At 42.1% G+C, this 21,984-nt stretch overlaps 1 protein-coding gene across 2 annotated transcripts in view; it reads left to right on the forward strand.

The window, feature by feature from the left end:
• Window positions 1–21,374, forward strand: part of LOC126253308 (trimethylguanosine synthase) — a 74,687-nt gene extending 53,313 nt beyond the window's left edge. Inside the window, exons 7-10 of one of the 2 annotated variants that reach the window (XR_007545939.1) lie at window positions 1,071–1,202; window positions 13,224–13,525; window positions 16,545–16,607; window positions 21,037–21,374. Coding sequence is in view for 1 of the 2 variants with exons in the window: in XM_049954539.1 (XP_049810496.1) it covers window positions 1,071–1,202; window positions 13,224–13,525; window positions 21,037–21,144 (542 nt within the window). In the remaining variant the exon portion in view is untranslated. The remainder of the gene's footprint in view (window positions 1–1,070; window positions 1,203–13,223; window positions 13,526–16,544; window positions 16,608–21,036) is intronic. The other variant, XM_049954539.1, reaches the window with a different exon arrangement.
• The last annotated feature ends 610 nt before the right edge of the window (window positions 21,375–21,984 follow it).

The raw sequence follows: 21,984 nt of genomic DNA on the forward strand, positions 1-21,984 counted from the left end.
ACTGTAGGGTGAGCAGGGCCAGTTTAAGAGTGCCGACACTTGGGGCTCCAAGCTGAGTGGGGTGCCTCTAGTGTGTGTAAGGATGTGTCACTGTTGGTAGTGGACACCTGAGACGCCAAGCTGAGAGGAGCGTCAGGGATGCACAAGTGCAACATTTGTGCTTGGCACAAATAGTGGCGAAAACTGACAAAAGTTAATATGTGTGAGGGAGGAGGGGCAAACTATAAGCTGATTGTGTGAAAAATGAGGCTCGGACTTGCCCTGATTGTGAGGCTGTCATCAATATTCTCAGTTGACTGCAAGATGTAGACCCTATGTGTAATTCTAATTACTTTCTTTTGTGAAGTAAATACATTTTGCCCAAATGAAAAGCTACCTCATTGAAAATTGCAATTATATTTATTTACTGATTTCTGTGCTGCCCAGAGTTAATAGTTATTCTTATAGCAAAAGTAATTGAATCTAAATGTTTAGCTGATCTATGACTAGATTTATCTGGTTTCAGCTTTCATCGGTATGTATACCAGAAAAATTTTAACTTTCCAACTTGTTCATTACTTTTTCTTGATTCACTACATTAATAGGTGTGAGGTATTACTGACAGTGCAAAAATAGTTGTTCTTTTCAAATTTTAAGACTAGTCCATTTGTGCAAAACATGTTAATAACTTTACCAATACTAAAAAGAAAAATGCTTTGAACTTCCCTTTAGTGAACACGAGGCACATAAAGGAGTGACATTCACTCCTATAGAAATCTTTGACAAACATCCAATGAAAATAAAATGTCTGAAAGACAGCAGATGTGTCTTCAAGTGTAGGTTAAAGTCATTTCTCTGTAACAACTTCTTCTGTACAGTAGAGGAATCCTTGAATAGTAATTAGTAGGCAATTACAAACTGGTAAATGAATTGCATGTAGCCATAAAAATACTTTCTTCAATTGTCATTGTAATCTCTCTTTTTGTCATTGCAGTCTTTCATTCAATTGATCTGTCTCACACCATAATGTTTGCCATGAATATGGGGTATGAAACCTGCAACTAAATAATAAATATTTTTATTACTTTTAGACAGTTGGTTCTCAGTGACACCAGAAAGAGTAGCAGAACATATTGCTGAGAGATGTCAGTGTGACCTGATTGTAGATGCTTTTTGTGGCTGTGGTGGAAATGCTATACAATTTGCATTCTTCTGTGAGAGAGGTAGGTTCATTGCACAATTAAGTATTTCTGTATTCTCCTGGAGTTGTGATCACTGTCCATATATATTTTTTGTTGTGATTTTTTGTTTAATATTGAAAAATACAATATTTTTTTGGTGGTAATAGAGAATAATAATACATGAATAAATAAGGCTTTATCGGATAGTTTCTCTTTGCCTAACAACAACCATGTTTGAGATTTTTCTCTTCCTTGCATCTAGAGATATATTGCAGTATTTAAGCTATGATATTTTTTGTGTCAAATATTAATTCTAGATGTAATAATTTCGTTTAATTTATTTGTAAATATGCAGAAGTAATAACATTCCTACTTTGTTTGAAAGCAACAGCTACATATTGCAAGCTGACTGCTATCTGAATACACAATATTCATACAATCCATGGTAGATACTGTACTGGTAGATACATCATGATCATGGTAGTAACTTCTAGGGTAGTAATGAGCACAATCCATCATTCATTAATGTTCAAAGGGACACAAAAACTTGTAACGTTTCTAATCAATTACTTTGTATCTTCTTCTGCTCCAAATATTTCATGGTATGGCTGTTTAACAATTTATGAAAAGTAGTTCAACAACAGGCACTACTGAAACAAATTTATATCTTTGTACTTTTTGTGAAGACACAAATGACATTCCAGTGCTGTCAGACATACAGCCACAGTCTTTACACAAAAGATATTTTTGTACTGCCGCCTCATGGGACAGGTGTCGTTCTTTACCCAGGAACCACTGTAATAGTTCATGCTGCACTGTTCAGTGCTGACTCGACACAAAAAAAAAGTTTGAGCACTGAAAGCAAGCTGTAATTTCTTTCTGTCATTGGTTGCCAGAAACTATATTCACATTGGTTACCTGTGCTGCAGGGTTACCAATTGATTAGCAGTCCTGGTTGGCATTTGGTAGCAGATTATAGGCAACACTGGAAGATTCCAATCAAAGTGATAGGAAGAAAAATAAGAGAAAATGTTAATGTAATTAAGGAAAAGATGCAGAAAAGTATTAGAAATAAAAAAAAATTACATTTAAACCAGTTAATTGAGTAAATATAGTAATCAGTCTTCATTAGATTTATAAATAAAAAAAACATTGCATTTGACAGGATTTGAACCTAAGACATTTTAATGTGCAAGAATGTTATACTTGTAACCCTGGTGGCGAGGTTGTAACAATGAATTGAAGCCTTAAAAAATTTGGAAAATTTGGTTTTGTGCAATGTACGAAGCTTATCTCCTATAACCTGATCTTTGTGATAATAACTGCATATGCGGTGCTCAATCATATTTATGAGGAAGGATCCAGTAGTGTTTGGTTAGTGCTGTGTAGGAAATGTGTCTATTTCATTAGCTGTGAAAAGTGTATTTCATTAGCATTGTTTTGTCTGTGTGTGTGTTTGTGTGTGTGTGTGTGTGTGTGTGTGTGTGTTGCTTATCATGTGTGATGAAATACAAAATGGACCAGACCCAGTGCCGTGGCTGCCCACTTCAGACATTATAGCACCTACGGTATCGGCATCATACTTCTCGTCCAACCAACATGGGATGCTTGCATCACGGGACGTATAATCACCAGGAAAACCTATGTCGTCTGTGTTGCCAACACAAATATTTACCAACAGCCACAACACAACAGAACACCAGTCTCCGCCAATGGCCTCAAGGGCTGCTACGTGTTTGCGGAGCCTGCAGAACAGCTTTGTCAGAGGTCGCAGCTAGACCAGGAACTACTTTGATATGCCAGGCACATGATCACAAATAGTTCCGGCAGATACATGCACCAAACGGTCTTTATAAGGCAGCGCACTGCCGGCAAAAGGCAGTTCGATACACCAACTTGAAAAGTCTACAGAGCTGCAGCCACAGCCAGACACCTCTTGTAGCTGGCCGATCTCTTGCAGATGGGCTTGGTATAATCAATGAACATCTCGACATTGTGCAATTGTTTGTGATCTCTCCCTGTGAAGTCGTGTCTTTTCTATTGTTATTTGTTATTGTATATTGGTGACAATCCGCAGTTGGGATCGCGTCTGTTGTTGTTTTTGAGATTGTATTTTTATTTCATTTTGGTGAGTCCAATAAATTGTTTTCGGACTTGTGTTTCCTGCATATCTATTCTGCTAGTCCAGATACTTCAGTGGTGACGAGTTGGTTTAAGTTTCCATTTGCTCAGTTGTTCACCGCTATGACAGACAATTTCCAGGTCTGGATGAACCTACAGTGCGAGTCATAGCGCTGTTAGAATGTAAGCAACAAACGAACAAGCTCATTATTCAGGGGTTACAGGCGATGTCTACCCCTCCTGTTGAGGTGTCTACGCAGGGGTCCCACCCAACATGCCTGCTTTTGGGGCTTCGGACTGTTTCCCCTGCGTTTCCTAAGTTTGACAAATCTGTTGCGCCTTGGGGCAACTACGTGGCTTGTCTGGAACAACACTTAATTGTTCATGATGTCACTGGTGACATTCAGCGTCACGCGTTTTTCCTCGCCTATGTGAGCCCGGATGTTTATCACCTTCTGCAACAGTTTCATCCTGATACAGAACCTCATGCTCTCTCGTACGAGGCGTTGCTAGCCTATACAATTATTTTGACTCTCAGGGCCACTTGGCGGCGGCATGTCACAAGTTCTTCTGTTGTCAGAAGCTTCCCTCGTAGTCATACAGGGAATGTGTTGCTATGCTGCAAGATCTCTCCTGTGACTTAGTTTTTTCTTTGGCAACTCCCATTGCAAGCAGTCTTATGCATCGGCTCTCATTCATGATGCGATTCTTGTCCACGCCCCGCATGATACCATATGGACTGATCTTCTGAAGCTGAAAGATCTCTCTTTAGACGCCTGTTTATCAATTAACCACACTTATGAGCAGTCCTTTTGCTCTGCTTCCACACTGCAGTCCCCAGTACAGGTCTTTGCTGCCCGCATTCCCGCGATGCTGGTTCGCATCACCGCAGCTGCCGCAGCAGCACCGGGGCCCCTTCCTGAGGCCGCGCCCGCCCTCCAGGACCTGGGCGCTGGTCCCACCTGCGCCAAAGGCGGCCGCAGTGGTAGCAGCAGCGAAAATGGTTGCCCTCCTGTAGTCAATGCTTTGACACACATCATAGGCAAGATTGCCTCTTCCAGAGGATGACCTGTTGCACCTGTGGAAAGCAGGGTTACAAAGCCGAGGTCTGTTGGTCGTTATCGTTGATGCCTGTAGACTGCCCTGCTTTGGACGCCTCTGACTCCGTGGTGGATGAGATGGACTCGCTGCCACCAATTTCCTTCATGCAGTCTGTTTTTCTGCACATGACGCCAGCGATCACTCTGACTGTGCAGGTGGATGTCACTCCTGTCCCTTTTCAAGTGGTTATGGGGTCCTCCGCCAACAAGATCGATGGGGATTCCCACCGGCAGTTTCACTGCTACTTAGTCAGTTCCATACTTCCCTGAAGGGGTACAGCAATGACATCATCCGACTACAGGGGTGGTTCTTGGCTGGGTCCAGTACCTCACTCACAATGTCACAGCCTGGGTTTTGGTCCTCGCTGCCCCCAAGGCCACCAACTTATTGGGGATGGATCTTTCCCCTTACTGGGCCTCGAGATACATGACTCGGACCTGGACGTCCAGTCATTGTCGGCAGACAATCACTTGCAGCAGCTTCCAAGATGTGTTCTCTGCCACATCTCCAGGGGTCTCCAGGTTCAAAGCACATATTGAACTCCTCCCATCAGCAGTCCTGAAGTTCCACAAGCCTCGTTTAGTATCTCGTTCGCCCTCTGTGACGAACTACAGCAGGAGCTTCATCGTCTAGAGGCTGAGGGCATCCAGACCCCAGTCCCCCATAGTCGTTGGGCTACATCCATCATAGTCCTTGAGAAGTTGAATGGATCTCTTCGCATTTGTGGGGATTTTAAGGCCACTGTCAGTGTTCAGTCTGTTATTGACTCCTGTCTCATACCCAAGGTTGGTGACATACTGCCCAGGTTGGCTGGTGCCAAGGTGTTTGCCAAAATTGACCTGTGGGACACCTACCTCCAGTTGCCTTTGGACAAATCATCAAAAATGATCTTGGTTATCAATACCGCTTTTGGTCTGTTCTGTTACGACAGCCTCCTGTTTGGGGTTGCTAGTGCTATTTGGAAACATTGACAAGAGACATTCCGGGGATGTCTAACTACCTTGATGACATCCTAGTCGCTGGCATCTCCACCCCAGACTTGGCCCGGAACCTCTGGCACCTCTTCCATGTTCTTCAGGATGCCGGCTTGCATTGCAATAAGGAGAAATGTCTTTTCTTTTCTTTTTTTCTTCCCCCCCCCCCCCCCCCCCCCCCGCCCCCTCAGGTGACCTCCTTCAGCAATGTTTTGGTTTTGAGCACTAATGGCATTCGACCGGCACCCCAGTATGTTGAGGCTATTCAGTGGCTGCTGTCCCCGATGGATGTCTCCCAGCTCAAGTCAGTAATAAGTCACCTCAATTACCACTGTCATTTTATGCCACATGCCGCAGCTCTGGTGGAACCCCTTCACTGCCTCCTCTGTAAGAATGTTAACTGGGACTGGTCACTGGCTTGTAATAGGGCGTTCTGCCATCTGAAGTCTTTTCTCCTGATGCCGGCTTGCCTCGTCCCTTATAACCTCATCAAGCCTCTCACCCTGGCTGCCGATGTGTCAGACTACAATGTGGGGGCCGTCTTGTCTCTCATCATCGACGGAGTCAAGCCCCTGGTAGCCTTCGTCTCCAAAACGCTATCTCTGGCTCAGCGTAACTACAGCCAAATTGAGGAGGAGGCCTTGGCCATCTTTGGGTTTAAAAAATTCGACGATATCATCTATGACTTCTGCCTCATGTTATACACCGACCACAAGCCTCTGGTCTCGTTGTTCAGCACTATGTCTGCCATCCCCATGAGGACAGTTTGCCGCCTCCAGCACTGGGCCTTGTTCCTCACGGAATATTTGTACGACATCCATTTCTCGTCTCCCACTGGGTGATGACCTTGAGTCCAATGCTGACCCGGTTGCCTGTTTCCAACTGGAAGACATCCCTGCCAAGGCAGTGGCTGATTTGCCACTGGATGCCAAACTAGTCGCATGGCAGAAGACCCGACCCTCCAGGCACTAATGCACCATGTTCAGCACGGGTTGCCATCAGACATTCATCTACTGCCGCAAAGGAGGTCCAGGCCTACTGGCATTGCTGCCAGGACCTGTCTGTCAGAGATGGGGTCCTCATCGTCTTGGGTGATAATGATCGTTGGCGGGTTGTGCTGTTGCCCTCCCCCCACCAGTGGGCCTTGGAGTTCCTGAACATTGGTCATTGGGAGATTGTCCTGACGAAATGGACTGCCTGCCAGCACGTCTGCTGGAGGGGGATGGACACTACCATCACCTGAATGGTGGCCTCGTGTCCAACGGCATCAGAAGGCGCCCCTCTGATACCTGTTACCGTGGCCTCCTCCTCCTCCTCCTCCGTTATGTTTGCACTTGGATTTCGTGGGCCCATTCCTCCTCGGCTCCTCCTGGCATATTCTTGTGGATGCAGGCAGTGGGTTTTCTTACTTCTCCTGCATGTCCTCCACGACTCCCCCCCCCCCCCCCCCCCCATATCATCCAAGCTCTTTCCCACATCTTTGCCATTGAGGGCCTTCCAGAGACATTGGTGACTGACAACAGCCCTGAATTTACGTCTGCTGAATTTACCTCCTCCTGCACCATGCTGGGCATCCAGTTGATTTATACCACTTTCTTTCATCCTGCATCTAATGGATTAGTCAAATGGTTTGTCCGTTCATTCAAATCCCAGATGTCAAAATTGTGTTCCCAACACTCCCTGGACGAGGCCCTTACCATCTTTCTTTCCTTCTACTGGTCCACTTTCCAGGATGGGTCATCCACAGCTAAAAAACTTCACAGCCACTCTTATCGGTCCCCCTTGTCTCTCCTGTCTCCGTCTTCTCGTTGTCCAGCTCCTCCACTTTCGGCAGGCGCCGTTTTTCTCTGCAGGATCTGGTCTGGGCTATGGTGTTCACCCGGAACCGTCCTCGATGGGTCCCCGCCAGGGTCTTGTTGCTCATCAGCCACAGTATGGTGGCTGTCACCCATGTCGACGGCATGGTGTGCTGGAGGCACATCAACCAGCTTCGCCCTCAGTGTGGTCAACAGCCAGCTCTTCTGCCATTTCCAGGGTCATCGGCCCTTGGGGATGACGGTGCTTCTCTCCCCGCCCAACCACTACCTCAGACAGCTCTGCCGGTCACACCCCAGGCAGACCCTCCAGCAGCAGTCCCTACGCCCATGCAGGTGGATCCTGCACCTGTGGCCATCCCCCCAGTATCCTGTTGACGATGACCCCAGGGCCCGACATCGAGATAAACCTTCTAATTACCCGGTGGGGGGGGGGGGGGTAGGTCTGCTGAGGCTGCCCACTTCTGACATTGTAGCGCCTACGGCATTGGCATTCCACTTCACGTCCAATCAACACAGGATGCCTTCATGACAGGGCATATATTCACCAGGAAAACCTACATCATCTGTGTTGCCAACACAAATATTTACCAGCGGCCACAACACAACAGGACACCAGGTCTCCATTAACAGCCGCCAGGGACCGCTACCCGTTCGCGGAGCCTACAGATCAGCTTCACCAGAGGTTGCATCTAGCCCAGAAACTATTTTGATACGCCAGGCACGTGATCGCAAATAGTTCCGGTGGATACATCCGTCAAATGGGCTTTGTGAGAAGGCACATTGACGGCAAAGGACAGTTCAATGCACCGCTTGGAAGTCTAGAGAGCTACACCAAGGCCAGGCACCTCTTCTAGCTGGCCGATCTCTTGCAGATGGACTTGGTATAATCAGCGAACATCTCAACATTGTAGAATTGTTTGATTGTGATCTCTCCCCATGAAGAGTCGGGTCTTTTCTATTATTATTTGTTATTGTACACTCCTGGAAATGGAAAAAAGAACACATTGACACCGGTGTGTCAGAACCACCATACTTACTCCGGACACTGCGAGAGGGCTGTACAAGCAATGATCACACGCACGGCACAGCGGACACACCAGGAACCGCGGTGTTGGCCGTCGAATGGCGCTAGCTGCGCAGAATTTGTGCACCGCCGCCGTCAGTGTCAGCCAGTTTGCCGTGGCATACGGAGCTTCATCGCAGTCTTTAACACTGGTAGCATGGCGCGACAGCGTGGACGTGAACCGTATGTGCAGTTGACGGACTTTGAGCGAGGGCTTATAGTGGGCATGCGGGAGGCCGGGTGGACGTACCGCCGAATTGCTCAACACGTGGGGCGTGAGGTCTCCACAGTACATCGATGTTGTCGCCAGTGGTCGGCGGAAGGTGCACGTGCCCGTCGACCTGGGACCGGACCGCAGCGACGCACGGATGCACGCCAAGACCGTAGGATCCTACGCAGTGCCGTAGGGGACCGCACCGCCACTTCCCAGCAAATTAGGGACACTGTTGCTCCTGGGGTATCGGCGAGGACCATTCGCAACCGTCTCCATGAAGCTGGGCTACGGTCCCGCACACCGTTAGGCCGTCTTCCGCTCACGCCCCAACATCGTGCAGCCCGCCTCCAGTGGTGTCGCGACAGGCGTGAAGGGAGGGACGAATGGAGACATGTCGTCTTCAGCGATGAGAGTCGCTTCTGCCTTGGTGCCAATGATGGTCGTATGCGTGTTTGGCGCCGTGCAGGTGAGCGCCACAGTCAGGACTGCATACGACCGAGGCACACAGGGCCAACACCCGGCATCATGGTGTGGGGAGCGATCTCCTACACTGGCCGTACACCACTGGTGATCGTCGAGGGGACACTGAATAGTGCACGGTACATCCAAACCGTCATCTAACCCATCGTTCTACCATTCCTAGACCGGCAAGGGAACTTGCTGTTCCAACAGGACAATGCACGTCCGCATGTATCCCGTGCCACCCAACGTGCTCTAGAAGGTGTAAGTCAACTACCCTGGCCAGCAAGATCTCCGGATCTGTCCCCCATTGAGCATGTTTGGGACTGGATGAAGCGTCGTCTCACGCGGTCTGCACGTCCAGCACGAACGCTGGTCCAACTGAGGCGCCAGGTGGAAATGGCATGGCAAGCCGTTCCACAGGACTACATCCAGCATCTCTACGATCGTCTCCATGGGAGAATAGCAGCCTGCATTGCTGCGAAAGGTGGATATACACTGTACTAGTGCCGACATTGTGCATGCTCTGTTGCCTGTGTCTATGTGCCTGTGGTTCCGTCAGTGTGATCATGTGATGTATCTGACCCCAGGAATGTGTCAATAAAGTTTCCCCTTCCTGGGACAATGAATTCACGGTGTTCTTATTTCAATTTCCAGGAGTGTATATCGGTGATGATCCACAGTTGAGATTGTATGTTTATTTCGTTTTGGTGAGACCAGTAAATGGTTTTCGGACTTGTGTTTTCCACATTTCTGTTCTGCTAGCATGGATACTTCACCCAGGATTTGAGATCCAAGCACATCAAGAAAGAAAGCAAGATAAGAAATTGGAAGTGAAGTGACCAATTGTTGTGGGAGTTTGGCAGTGGCAAATGGTTCAAGTGTGATGTTGAGCGCTCTGATTGGAGGAAATCAGCTCCAGTGTGGAAAGTGTCAGCCATCAAGTAATGTTATTCAGGCTATAATCTTCCTTCCTTTTTTTCTTTGTGGAAATGCTCTGCAAAACTAAGAAATGGTTCTCTCACAGTCCTTTGTTAGGTGAATATCAGTTGGGTCACATAATGATCTCTCACACGAATAAAACTGAAGCTACAAAACTCGAAATCCTCAGATGTCTAGACATACATTTGATCATTACAGCATAATTCTTCATAGATGTGATTCATACGAAGGAAAAAGAAAAAAGAAACAGAAAATTGAAAATGAAAGCTCCAGAACACGCAGATTATGTAAAAGACTTCAAAGGAAAGAAAATTTCACAGAGGAAACAGAATAACCAGACACACAAAATTCAGAAAGTGAATACGAAAAATACAAGCAATAGAAATATTCAAGAAATTAGTAGAGAACCTTAAAAATAAATCCGCCAAATATGCCCGATTGTCATTTCAGTTCAGAAACAAACATGGCGAAATTGCACATACTGAGAGTAATACTTGTAACATCCATGCTGAAAACTTTCTAAATTACTTAACTATGAAAAATATCACAAAAAGTGTTTTATTTATACACAGTGAAATAGAGATTCAGAACCACCAAGTATGAAGAAATTAAAGGACATAATTATATCTCTGGACGAAATAAAGTTTGAGAGTGGACAAAAACACGAAATAATTATGGAAAAATGCAGGAGGGGGAAAAAATCAGACATTTTTGATGAAATGACAATTTGAAAAAATTCCTAAGTATTTGAAGATGTTAATAGTACATCCACTATCCAAAAATGAAGATAGCCCTAAACAATAATTGTGGAAAGTCAATACTTTCAGGTACCTGCAAAGTTTTGTCCAAAGCTCCTCGACTAAGCGGACCTGCAGCTAGATCCTCAACTTTTTAAATAATGTGATGTATTTAGAAAAGGGCGATCATATTTGAAACAAACTGGGAATCTTAGGATTCGAGTAAATAATTTCTAATGCACAACAAGCAAAAAAGTCATAAAGTTTGTCAGTTTCAAGCATTTTTAGTAACAGCATAGTCCAAGAACCTCTGTTTGGAATACTTGCTGAATTTGGATTAGATCAAAAGACAACAAACATCATAAACATTCAGAGGCTGTTCAAAAATGAAATTTAATAGAGAATTGAGCAACAAAGATAATATTTATAGATTCATAAATTTTCATACTTAATTTATTTTCAAAAAAAAGAAAAAAATTAGTGAATCGAGGCCTTGGAAGATTTATACTTTCCCAATAATGAGTCACAACTTATTTTATGAAGGACTCCTTTGTGTAATGGCAGAAATGAAATTTCTTGGTATACCCTTCTGTAACACTACAGCATCGTGTCAATTCCTATGGTTACTGCCAGGATGCTATTTTTCTGTGATTTTAATATTTTTCTTTTAAATGTTAATAAGGCTTGACTTATCATTCATGAATGTGCTACTAGTATGACAGAGAATGATAGCCTTCAATCTTGCACACACTATTTTGTACAGTTAGTCCTCATTCTCTTTCATTTTATAACACCTTACAAAATTTTTACCAGACTGTTGTATTACACTGCATAATGCAAGCATGCAGCTGCATGATGCATTAATCTTAATAAACAATTTTTTTAATACTGAGCAATGTGGAACAATGAGAAGACACTGGATTCTCATCTGGATCGGGGTTCAAATCACCATCCAGATTAAAATTTTCTGTGGTTACCCTTAATAACTTAAGGCAAATACCAGGATGATTACTTAACTTCCTTCAATCAAAAGTTCTGCTCCATCTCCATTAAGTTAGTCATCAAAATGACAATAAGATTCCTTCCTTCATAGTATGTAGACTAAAATTGGTGCATAAAGCCGCACAGGTTAGCAGCGCTGTCTGAAGTGCCTTGTCACGGTCCATGCGGCTCAGAGGTTCAAGTCCTCCCTCGGGCATGGGTGTGCGTGTTGTCCACAGCGTAAGTTAGTTTAAGTTAGATTAAGTAGTGTGTAGGCTTAGGGACCAATGACCTCAGCAGTTTGGTCCTATAAGACCTTACCAGAAATTTCCAATTTGGTGCATAATGCATTGCTCATAATGTTAAAATGGATGTAATACATTGAATCAAATGTTGTGTTGAGTCTTTCTTACCAGTTATTATTAATTAAAACAATTTACTTTGCTGTGGACACTTTCCTGTTTAGGTATTGTTTGTACATTTGGAGTACTGTTATGGGTTTGATGCAACTCTCCATACTAGTCTTACCTGTGCAAGCCTCTTCATCTCTGCATAACTGCTGCAACTTGAACTAAGTTGCTGTAGTCCAGCTTGGGTCTCCTCCTACAGATTTTTGCCCCTCCCTCTTTCCCTGTCTTTGACTCCCTCTCCCTCTCCCTCCCTCCCTCTCTCCTTATACTGTGCTCCATTTCTCACAAATAGATTCAGTACCTCTTCATTCATTATTCAATCTATCCAACTAGTCCTCAGCATTCTTTTGTATCACCACTATTTAGAAGCTTTTATTATCCTCTCGTATGTGCTGTTTGTCACCCCACACTTCCATATAATGCTACATTCCAGACATATACTTAAATGTCAACAAGTTAACTTTTTCAGATTTTTTTTTAGTTAATTCCTGCGTCTGCCATTATCACCTGATACTTTGTGTCTAATTTCATAATCTAATTCCATAATCATTGTCTTGATTTTAGTTGAATACACTCCATTATTGCTTCTGTTGACATTCATCTTATATCATCTTTTTAAGACACTATCCATTTCTTTTCAGCTGATCTTCCAAGCCCATTGCCGTCTCTGACAGACTTAAAATGTCTTTGATACAGCTCAAAGCTTTTATTTCTTCTACCTGAAGATTAATTCCCAAATTTCACAATCATTTTCTTTACTGACTGCTCAATGTTTCACTACCTTCTCACTGACTCTGTCCCGTTCATGTCCTTAGACACTTATACTTGCTGTCTGGTTTTTGTACAAGTAGTAGATAGTCTTTTGCTCCCTGTTTTCTGTTTCTGATCACACCAGAGTTTCAAAGAATGTATTCTAGGCAATGTTGTTTAAACTTTTCCTATACCTACAAATGCTGCAAATAAGTGTTTGTCTCCTAAGATAAGTGAAAGGATGCATCTCTCTTTGCATGTTCCTTCATTTCTTGGGAAACCCATCTGGTTATCCACTAAGTCAGCTTCTACTAATCATTCCATTCATCTGTAAATAATTAATGTTAGTGTTTTTCAGTGCTGACTTACTAAATTAAATTTCAATTGACACAATTTGTAAGACCATGTTAATGTCTGCTAATATATCACACCCAAGTGGTGTTAATAATCATTGTTGTAATGTTACTAAAGCATAAACTTGTTTTCTTTGGCAGTGATTGCAATTGACATTGATCCAGAGAAAGTGGCTATAGCAAAGCACAATGCTGGAATTTATGGTGTGGCAGATCGCATAGAGTTCTTAGTTGGTGACTACCTCAATTTAGCTCCATCTCTGAGAGATATTGATGTGGTGTTCCTTAGTCCACCATGGGGTGGTCCTAAATATCTTGACGTTGATGTTTTTGATATTGACCACATCATGCCTCCAGTTGGTGGTAGTCATTTGTTTGAAATTTCAAAGGCTATAACTGAAAACATTGCTTATTATGTCCCACGGAATGTAAACACAGACCAGGTAACTACTTTTTTGTCTCCTGCTTATAATTAATGTGAACGTCAAATGAGTCTTGAATGAATTATGATATAGTCATAGATTAAGCATACCATAGAAATTGTTTAGCCGTATCGTGCAGACTGACAGACATGCACATTAAGCTTGCTGCATAGTTTAAAACGCACATCCCCTGAACCAGTTTCCGGAAGGTATAATTTTGATAGTACTGGTATTACATACAGAAAATAAGATACAGAAATGGGCAATATTCAAAACCTTGCACGAATGTTATCTGCTATACTAGAGACTTGACTGTTTTTGGCAAAAAAAGTATTTTTTTTCATAAATAGTTGATTACAAATTTAAAAATTTCCCAAGCTATGTGCCTGAGGACAAAATTCATTGAAAAAGAAACAAAAATAAAAGGAAAGGGAAATAAAAACAGTCATTGGAGACAAAATTATGATAAAAGAGAATAAATAGTTTTTATCCTCTGAGAGCTTTTTGAGTGGAATATTTGCTACTGCAAGAACTTAGTTTTTTTCCAAAATGATCTTTGCTTGTTAACTTCTATTGGCTATATGTAAGCTTTCAGCAAGTGATTGTTTCTGTTGAGAAGCAGCAGCATTTTCTCACTTTTGAAGGGGTTACGTCCTTTATTTAAGATATTTCCCAACATTCTTTGTTTTCCATCCAGTTCAATAACTACAGAATCAGCAGAACACCAATTTCAAATCTGTCGCCCTGATTTTCTTATTGCAGAGTCCTTTGAAGGGCTGTGTGACCCGCACTTGACAATGCTGCAGATAGAACTAACAAGCTATTTACAGTGGAAGTAGAACCCAAAGTAACTCTACTTCCACATTATAGGGAGACTTGGGGTGGGTGCAATAAGAGGGTGGTTTGATAAGTCTAATAAATCTACAGAAAGAATTGAAAATTTTTGGTGTGTGTTCATAGTTGGCAAGTTTGATTATTCAAGTATTACATAGAGAATTTCAGCAATGTACAGCATATAGTTCATTGTTGACAGCTGTCTGAATTGGTCAGTGTGCCAACTGCAGTTGAAAATAGAGAAAACAGAGGTTTGTGCTGTTGTTAAATATTTTAATTTGAAGGGTTGGACTGCTGCACAAATTAAAACAGAAGTGGGTGACATTCACATGGACTCTGGGCCATAATTGAATACAATTTACTTTTGAATTAATGAATGTAAATATGGTCAGGCAAGCACCAAAAATGAAATACGCTCCAGCCGTCCAGTTGAGTTCGTCACAAAGGAAACCATTGACAAAATCCATGATACAGTAATGCAAGACTGCTGAATAAAAATTCATGGAATTTCTGAGACTAGGCATCTCAACTAAGTGGGTGCATAATATCCGGCATGGAGAATTGTCTCTGAAGAAGCTGTGTGCAAGATGGACACTGCAATTGCTCACAGTCGACCAAAAGTGTGCCCGACACAACACCTCAGCACAACTTTTGGCGATGATTAATCACAGTCCACAAGATTATTATTTTCCGCCTTGGGTCCATCATTACACACCAGAGTTGAAACAGCAGTCAAAACAATGGACAGTGGCTGGTAAAAGTGCACCGAAGAAGACAAAGAGTATTCTGTAAGCTGGCAAGGTGACTTCTTCTTCTTCTCCCTTACTCCCCTTTTTGTTTGGGGGGGGGGGGGTGTCCCAAGGAATAATATTCATAGATTACTTGGAAAATGGTAGAACCATCACCAGATCCTATTACACCTCACTGTTGATAATCTAAACCTTGCATTGGCTAAAAAAAAGTCCAAGGTTGGCACACAAAGTGCTCTTTCACGGTGATGATGCACCGTCCCATACATCAGTGATAACAATGGTGAAAGTACATAAACTGGTCTCTCATCCACCCTGTTCACCAGAGTTAGCCCCAAGCGACTTCTTCCTGTTCCCTAGCTTGAAACTTTTTGCTTTCTGGAAAGAAATTTTCATCGAATGGGGAAGTGACAATTACAGTCAGTAAGTATTTTGCTGAGTTTGACAGAACCGATTTTCCTGATGGGATGAAAAAGCTGGAAGATCTCTGAACCAAGTGTGTATCCCTCACAGGATACTATGTTGAGAAGTAAAATGAGTTGTTTAAGACATTTTTTTTTTTTACAAGACTTATCAAACCCCCCACTGTATGGGCTGTACAATGCAGTGGGCAACCACAAACATAAACAAACAAACAAACAAGCACCTTGAGTGTCTGGTAGTTTTGAAGCAGCACAGGTGGAAAATGCCCCAACTCCCTTGTGCAGGTCAGCCAGTCTTTACTCATGTTCTTAGTTTTTGCAAAAGCACAGTTGACACATGAATTGTCTATCCCTTTTGATGTCGTGAGAGCTGTACTCGAACTTTGTTATGAACAGGCTTACCTCTTCGCTCGTTTCAAAATACAAAAATAGCAAGCTACACAAAGAAAAGCAGAGTGCGCAACATATTTGGTAATGGGTAATGTGCAATTGCCAGCAGAGGTTGGCAACAGTGTAAATCATGTAGTTAGTTCAGACCCAACCTCTACCACTATATTACACAACCATAATTCAGAACACCCCACACCCAAAACTGTGTTGTAGTCCACAGTTTCAAAGAATGCTAACTTTAACTAGCAGACAAATGTTTCTTTGTTTTAAGATGTCATGTCCCACATTGCCATAACCAGTATATGGTGCATTAATTTTGGAGAGCATTCCGCCTTCTACTGTTTGACTTGAGAATAACTTAGGACTGCTCTGATACATTGTTTCATTAATGCATGGGTGCGCTCTTATTTTGCAAATTTGTTCTTATACACATTCTCTTTCTAAATTGGGCTTTGTTGGATGTGCAATACCATTAACTGAAAATTAGTTACTATTTCAATGCTTATAAGCAGAAAATGAAGGTATTTCAAACTGTCAGAGATAAAATAGTTCAGTATTTTGAATACAATTGATATGGAATGGCATCTATTACACCGATTTGCATTTTGAGACAATCTACATTTATTGCATTTGCAAATGTTCCAGGTCCTTTAGTACAAGCCAGACAAATTGTACCACACTGCTGCAAGTGAGCTAAAGATATCGCAGGTCAGGTGTTTCATTGTACAGGTTTATATGGTATCATTTTGTAAATAGTGACTGAGTAATTCAGTAGAACTGAAAAGGTGGGTGTTCATTATTTTTCTTTTTGCATCACAAGTCACTCAGATTCTGTGATGGGATTTATTGTGCATAATGTCATCTGTGAGGAGGTACCTAACACACTAAATGAAACATTTAATGTGCATCCACTCATTGGAATGAATAGCAGCAGTTGGTGAAATTGATAAGATTAAGCAAAAAGATGCACAGTCTTTTTATGCACGTAGCATCGTTGTCCCTTACAAATTATTTTTACTTCATTAGTGGGGTGCGTGCAAGCTAACCAGCGTCGGTACATTCAGAATGTTGTTAGAGCCATTCTTTTGCTGTTCTTACAATAGGAAGTGGTGGATTGTCCCAACAGGATAATGCTCACCCACGCAGTGCCTGTGAAACTCGGTGTGCCATGCAAGATGTGCAGCAACTTCTCTGGCCGGCATGGTATATGGACATGTCTCCAGTTGGGCAAGTGTTGGATAAGACGGGACAATAAATGACCCTCCAACCAACAATCCTTTCAGAGCTATGTGACCGTGCCGAGCAGGTGTGGCATAATGTGTTGCAGGACACTATTCGCTATCTTTACAACTGACTGGATGCCAGAGTCAGTGCCTGCATTGCTGCTCATGGAGGCTACACTAATATGAGTGTTTCAGCATGGGTTGATGCCTGGTAGCTCAGAACTGCTTCTGTTATTGATCTGTAAATGTAATAAAGTCATTTCATGTATTCCATATGCACTGTTGCAACAATAAATCTTGAGTGAATTGGAAATTCTAATAGGGCGTACATTTTTTTTTTTTCTCCAATGTAATTGAGAAACAGTAAGGAAAAATGTAACATCGAATAATAAGTATCTAAATGTAGTATAAAAGTAATAATGACAATGAAAGAAGGGTGCAGCCATCAGTGTAAGGTGAGATCCATTAGTTCATATGGTGAAGTACGTATCTATGAAGTTGAAAGTGGTGATCTCAGGAGGCAAATTAAAATTCTGTGTGCAGTGAAGCAGCCACCAAAGTTGTGGTTAATATATTGCAGAGTACTTACTACTGCAGGATATTGTACGTTACCTAGATAGTCCATTTTATTGCTTGGGACAAATAAGCGGTCCGCCTTCTGCAGATTCAGAACCCTCGTTCATTTCTTTGTGAACAGATTTTACCTTGTAGAGAAAAAAAAAAAAAAAAAAAAGCCTTCGGGCTCTCAGACTACTGCTTCTAATTTAATAGCAAGTTTTCCATTTCTTTCTGTGTCCAGTGCTGGCTGCTATTGAGCAGGATGAACCATGAAGCCAGCCAGGTCCGTGGTGGCCATATTGCAGAGGCAGGAGTGGGTATGCTGGCAAATAGTGCCACGGTCAGCTGTGTCAGTAAATGTAGAAGTGGAATGGAATTACCCTCCTGCAGTGGCAGTGAGACGAGTGGGATTCTTGTAGGTGGCTCCGATGAAACATTCTTCAGTGGCAGAAATTCAGAAGGGGATGTAGTGCATCCTACATACAAGTTACCATATTCCAATTGTAGTGCCTCTTCCACTGTCATATTATAGTATGCTATTTTATATTGAGTATACTTCTGCTTGCAGGATTCACTGCAATTCTTATCTGGGTATCCAGCAGTAGATACTGAATAACCCACTCAAAATTGCATTCAGGTACGTTGTGTAGCGTGGCACGTTTTGCACATTGTACACCACTGTGTTACTATTTTTGGGTGCGGCCATATAACAATGCAAATGTGTCAAATTACCTTGTGCAAAAGGTTCCTCAGACATTTATAACATTGCTCGAAATTGTCAACATAAGGTTCTGCAGCGCACCTCATATTCATAATGTAGACTGCTGTCAGAAGTATGTGACCAGCAAAAGCAGTTTAACTGATCGAGATGGAGCGTATTTAATTTCCCGATGACTCAAATCTTTCTTTTAGGCTACCGTGAGCATGAAGAATTTTCACTTCTGAAGCCAGTTCTCGGCAAGTTCATTGTTAACAATGTTAATATCTACATCTTGTATCAAGCCCTACTTGACAACGAAGAAACCAGGCACCAGGTGTGTAAAATTTCATTAACTTGGGGTAGGCGTAGCAAGAACACTGTTTGCCCACTGTGGCAATTTGAACTCAATCTGCACATGGTTTCTACCTTTCTTTTTGAACATCAGACTCCATTAATACTACCAAATATAAATTCAAGCCCAGAACGAACTTCTTCTAAAAACATCTTAACTTTCACCTTCATATAACAATGCAAATGTGTCAAATTACCTTGCGCAAAAGGTTCCTCAGACACACAATACTCCAAAATAGACCAAACAGAAAGAATAGTGTCAACAAAGTGTTGTTTGCCACCAACAGAAGAAGCATCGACTGTGATAAGAAAGGAATCGCTACTCTTTTTATACTCACGGCGGCGCGAAGCAGTTGAGTCACCATCTGGAACATGTCCAAGCCGGTCAGGCATGTCCTGGCCTGCAGGCGGCCTTGAAGGAGTTGCGCAAGACCTAAATCACGCCACTAGTATTACTAGGTGGCGGCGATTGACTTTCTTCGCCGGAAGCACAGGACAAGTGAAGACTCTTCACAATCTCAATTTGACAACGGATGGGAAGTGCCGCTGTCGCGAATGCCCGCGTACCTATTTGGAGCTGCAGGGGCATCCTCTGCGAGTGAAAACCCTGTGGGAGCCTCATTAGAAAGTCAATCGCCGCCAGCTAGTATTACTAGTGGCGCGATTCCGCGATTTAGGTCTTGCGCAACTCCTTCAAGGCCGCCTGCAGGCCGGGACGTGCCTAACCGGCTTGGACATGTACCAGACTCTGTGCACCACCTCACAGATTAGTATGCTTACTGACGTGGTTAACAAATGTTACACTTGGAATTGCTGAGAGGTAGAGAAATACATTCAGCATATATAAGAAATGAGTTTGACAATTCCCACCAATATAGATTGGATGGTTCTGTCTCGTCTCATTTCTTTTGTAGTATGTTGCTTCTCCATCTCTCGAGAATTTCCATCTCTTCTTTATTCCTGAAATTGTCTCAGTTCTCTCAATCGGTGCAGTTGACAGTTGTTTTTAAACTAACTGAATTGCTGTGTTCGTCTTCACATGGTACAGCAGATTTTATACTATCTATTTTGTGTACATTAAGCTTGGGTCTACTGTTGCCCACAACACGATTCCATTTCTTGACAGTTTTCAATGCTTTTTGTACCACAGTAAGTGTACCCACTTTCTTCGGGTCCAATGTTGGGTCACTCATTTCTTCGATATTGCACTTAAATTTTTGCCGTAAGTTCACTACCTTTGTCTGCACTTGCATCTTCCAATCCTGTATTGTCCAGGTTGACATAATTTGCGCGCGCACCCCTCCCTCAGTAGGGTGGGAAATTTTGTTTTGTACCAGACTACTCAGGTAATAGCAAATAGTGAAGTCATTGATGAGAATTTCCGCATATTCCTATAGGAAATTATCATTTAAACAGATAGGTGTCCTGCAAATGTCACAGCTACGTGGAAGATAGTGTTTGAAATGGAAAGTACAGCTGTTTGCTCGTGGATTTGACATACATTGAATGTCAAACGCACTTCACCTTTATTAAGACAGCGTTCTACATCAACTACAATGGAGGAATATTTTCTAATTTGAAACTTCCCATAATTTTAAATGGTAAAAATAGTGTGTTTAGGTGACCCAAAAGAGTAAGATACAGCCTCATTCCTGTGGTCTCTCTGTTTGAGAGTGAACCTCTTAGAAGAAAAATAATTACCATGCCTGTGAAATGATTGTTCGAGTGAAGGATGTTATATATTTGGCTTTAGACAAATACTCATTGGAGGGAAAAATAAAATTTGCTTGTGTTAATCAGCTAAAGCTGACCTACTTTAATTATTGGTGCTTTTAATTGATCAGTGATGATATAGTCAAGTTTGTGCATCTTTCAAAGGAAACTGGAAAGCTTGCTGCCCAAACTGTGAGGGTAGTTTGTGCTTTCAATCTTCAACTTTCAAGGATCTATTTTATATTTGAAATCTGAGGAAGTGTATCAACTGTGATAAATACTGCTGGTGTGTAGAAAAAGATCATGCATAACAGTGTACTGTTGGTGCACCTGTTTGAAAAAGAGCTTAATGACCCTTCTGTTTCACAAACTCATTGGTTGTAACTCCAGTGTAAGCGATTTCTGGAGTTGTATTATTGTTTTAAATCAGGTAAGAGTTTGGTCTCTTACATAACAAAAACCTTGGTACATATTTTAAAAAATTGTCTGGTAATTGATGTAATTGTTTCATAATTGTGGCATATCACTATGATGCTCACTTAACCTTTGCAACTTGTTCAACACACAATGATATGGTTATTTTATATTTCAGCTGGTGATGCTTGCAGGTCCAGGTGGTCAAGTAGAAATAGAACAAAATTTTCTCGACAAGAAACTTGTGGCAGTCACAGCATATTATGGAGAACTTATACATGAGTAACAGTTAGGCAATTAATGTACCAATAAACATTTTTTTAATATCATTTGATGACTCAGTGTTATTTATGAAAATGTAGCTCAGTGCATTGTGAAGGAACTGATAAAGAAAGGCGACTCCTAAGTATTGATCTATGTTTGTATTACCCAAAACATATGTCTGTTTTAAAAGTTTTATGCATGATCTCTGAATATATTGACAAAATTTATAATAAATGCAGATTGTACTTCAAAGTATTGAGTGTAGTGTCAGCCTGCTAATCCTAAGTGACTTAACAGATATTTGGTTGCAGACCTCTGTTACAGTTGTCAGTGATTAATAGAGCCATAAACATGTATATAATTAAAATATAGTGTGGAATAGAAGGAAGTGCTTACACCAGTGTTGAAGATCAAATGGGAAGTATCATATAGTCAAGCAGTCAAATCTCAATATTTAAGGAACCCTTTACTATTATTGGGGAAACAAATACGTAGTAAAATTATTTTACCACTGAAGATCACATAAATAAAACATTACATCCAACAGATTCAGATTACACTCTGCACTCTTATATTAGGCTTACATTTCTTTATGCATGACATGGGTGGTGCTAAAGTGTTACATATGTCAATTTTTTGCTGTTCATCCTATTACATGTGTCGCACACAAATTCTGGAATGGTAACAAACGAACTGAATCTGCCTGAAACTACAGTTGTCTATACCATCCTTTTTGTTTCAAATCCAATGCAACATTTACTAATTAGCAGATTCATTATAAAATGATGCATGGAAGGGCATGGACAACCACTGGCTATAGAATGAAATGATGATGATGATGATAATGATAATGATAATATGC

This window comes from Schistocerca nitens, chromosome 4 (assembly GCF_023898315.1).
Source record: "Schistocerca nitens isolate TAMUIC-IGC-003100 chromosome 4, iqSchNite1.1, whole genome shotgun sequence".
Taxonomy (NCBI): Eukaryota; Metazoa; Arthropoda; class Insecta; order Orthoptera; family Acrididae; genus Schistocerca; species Schistocerca nitens.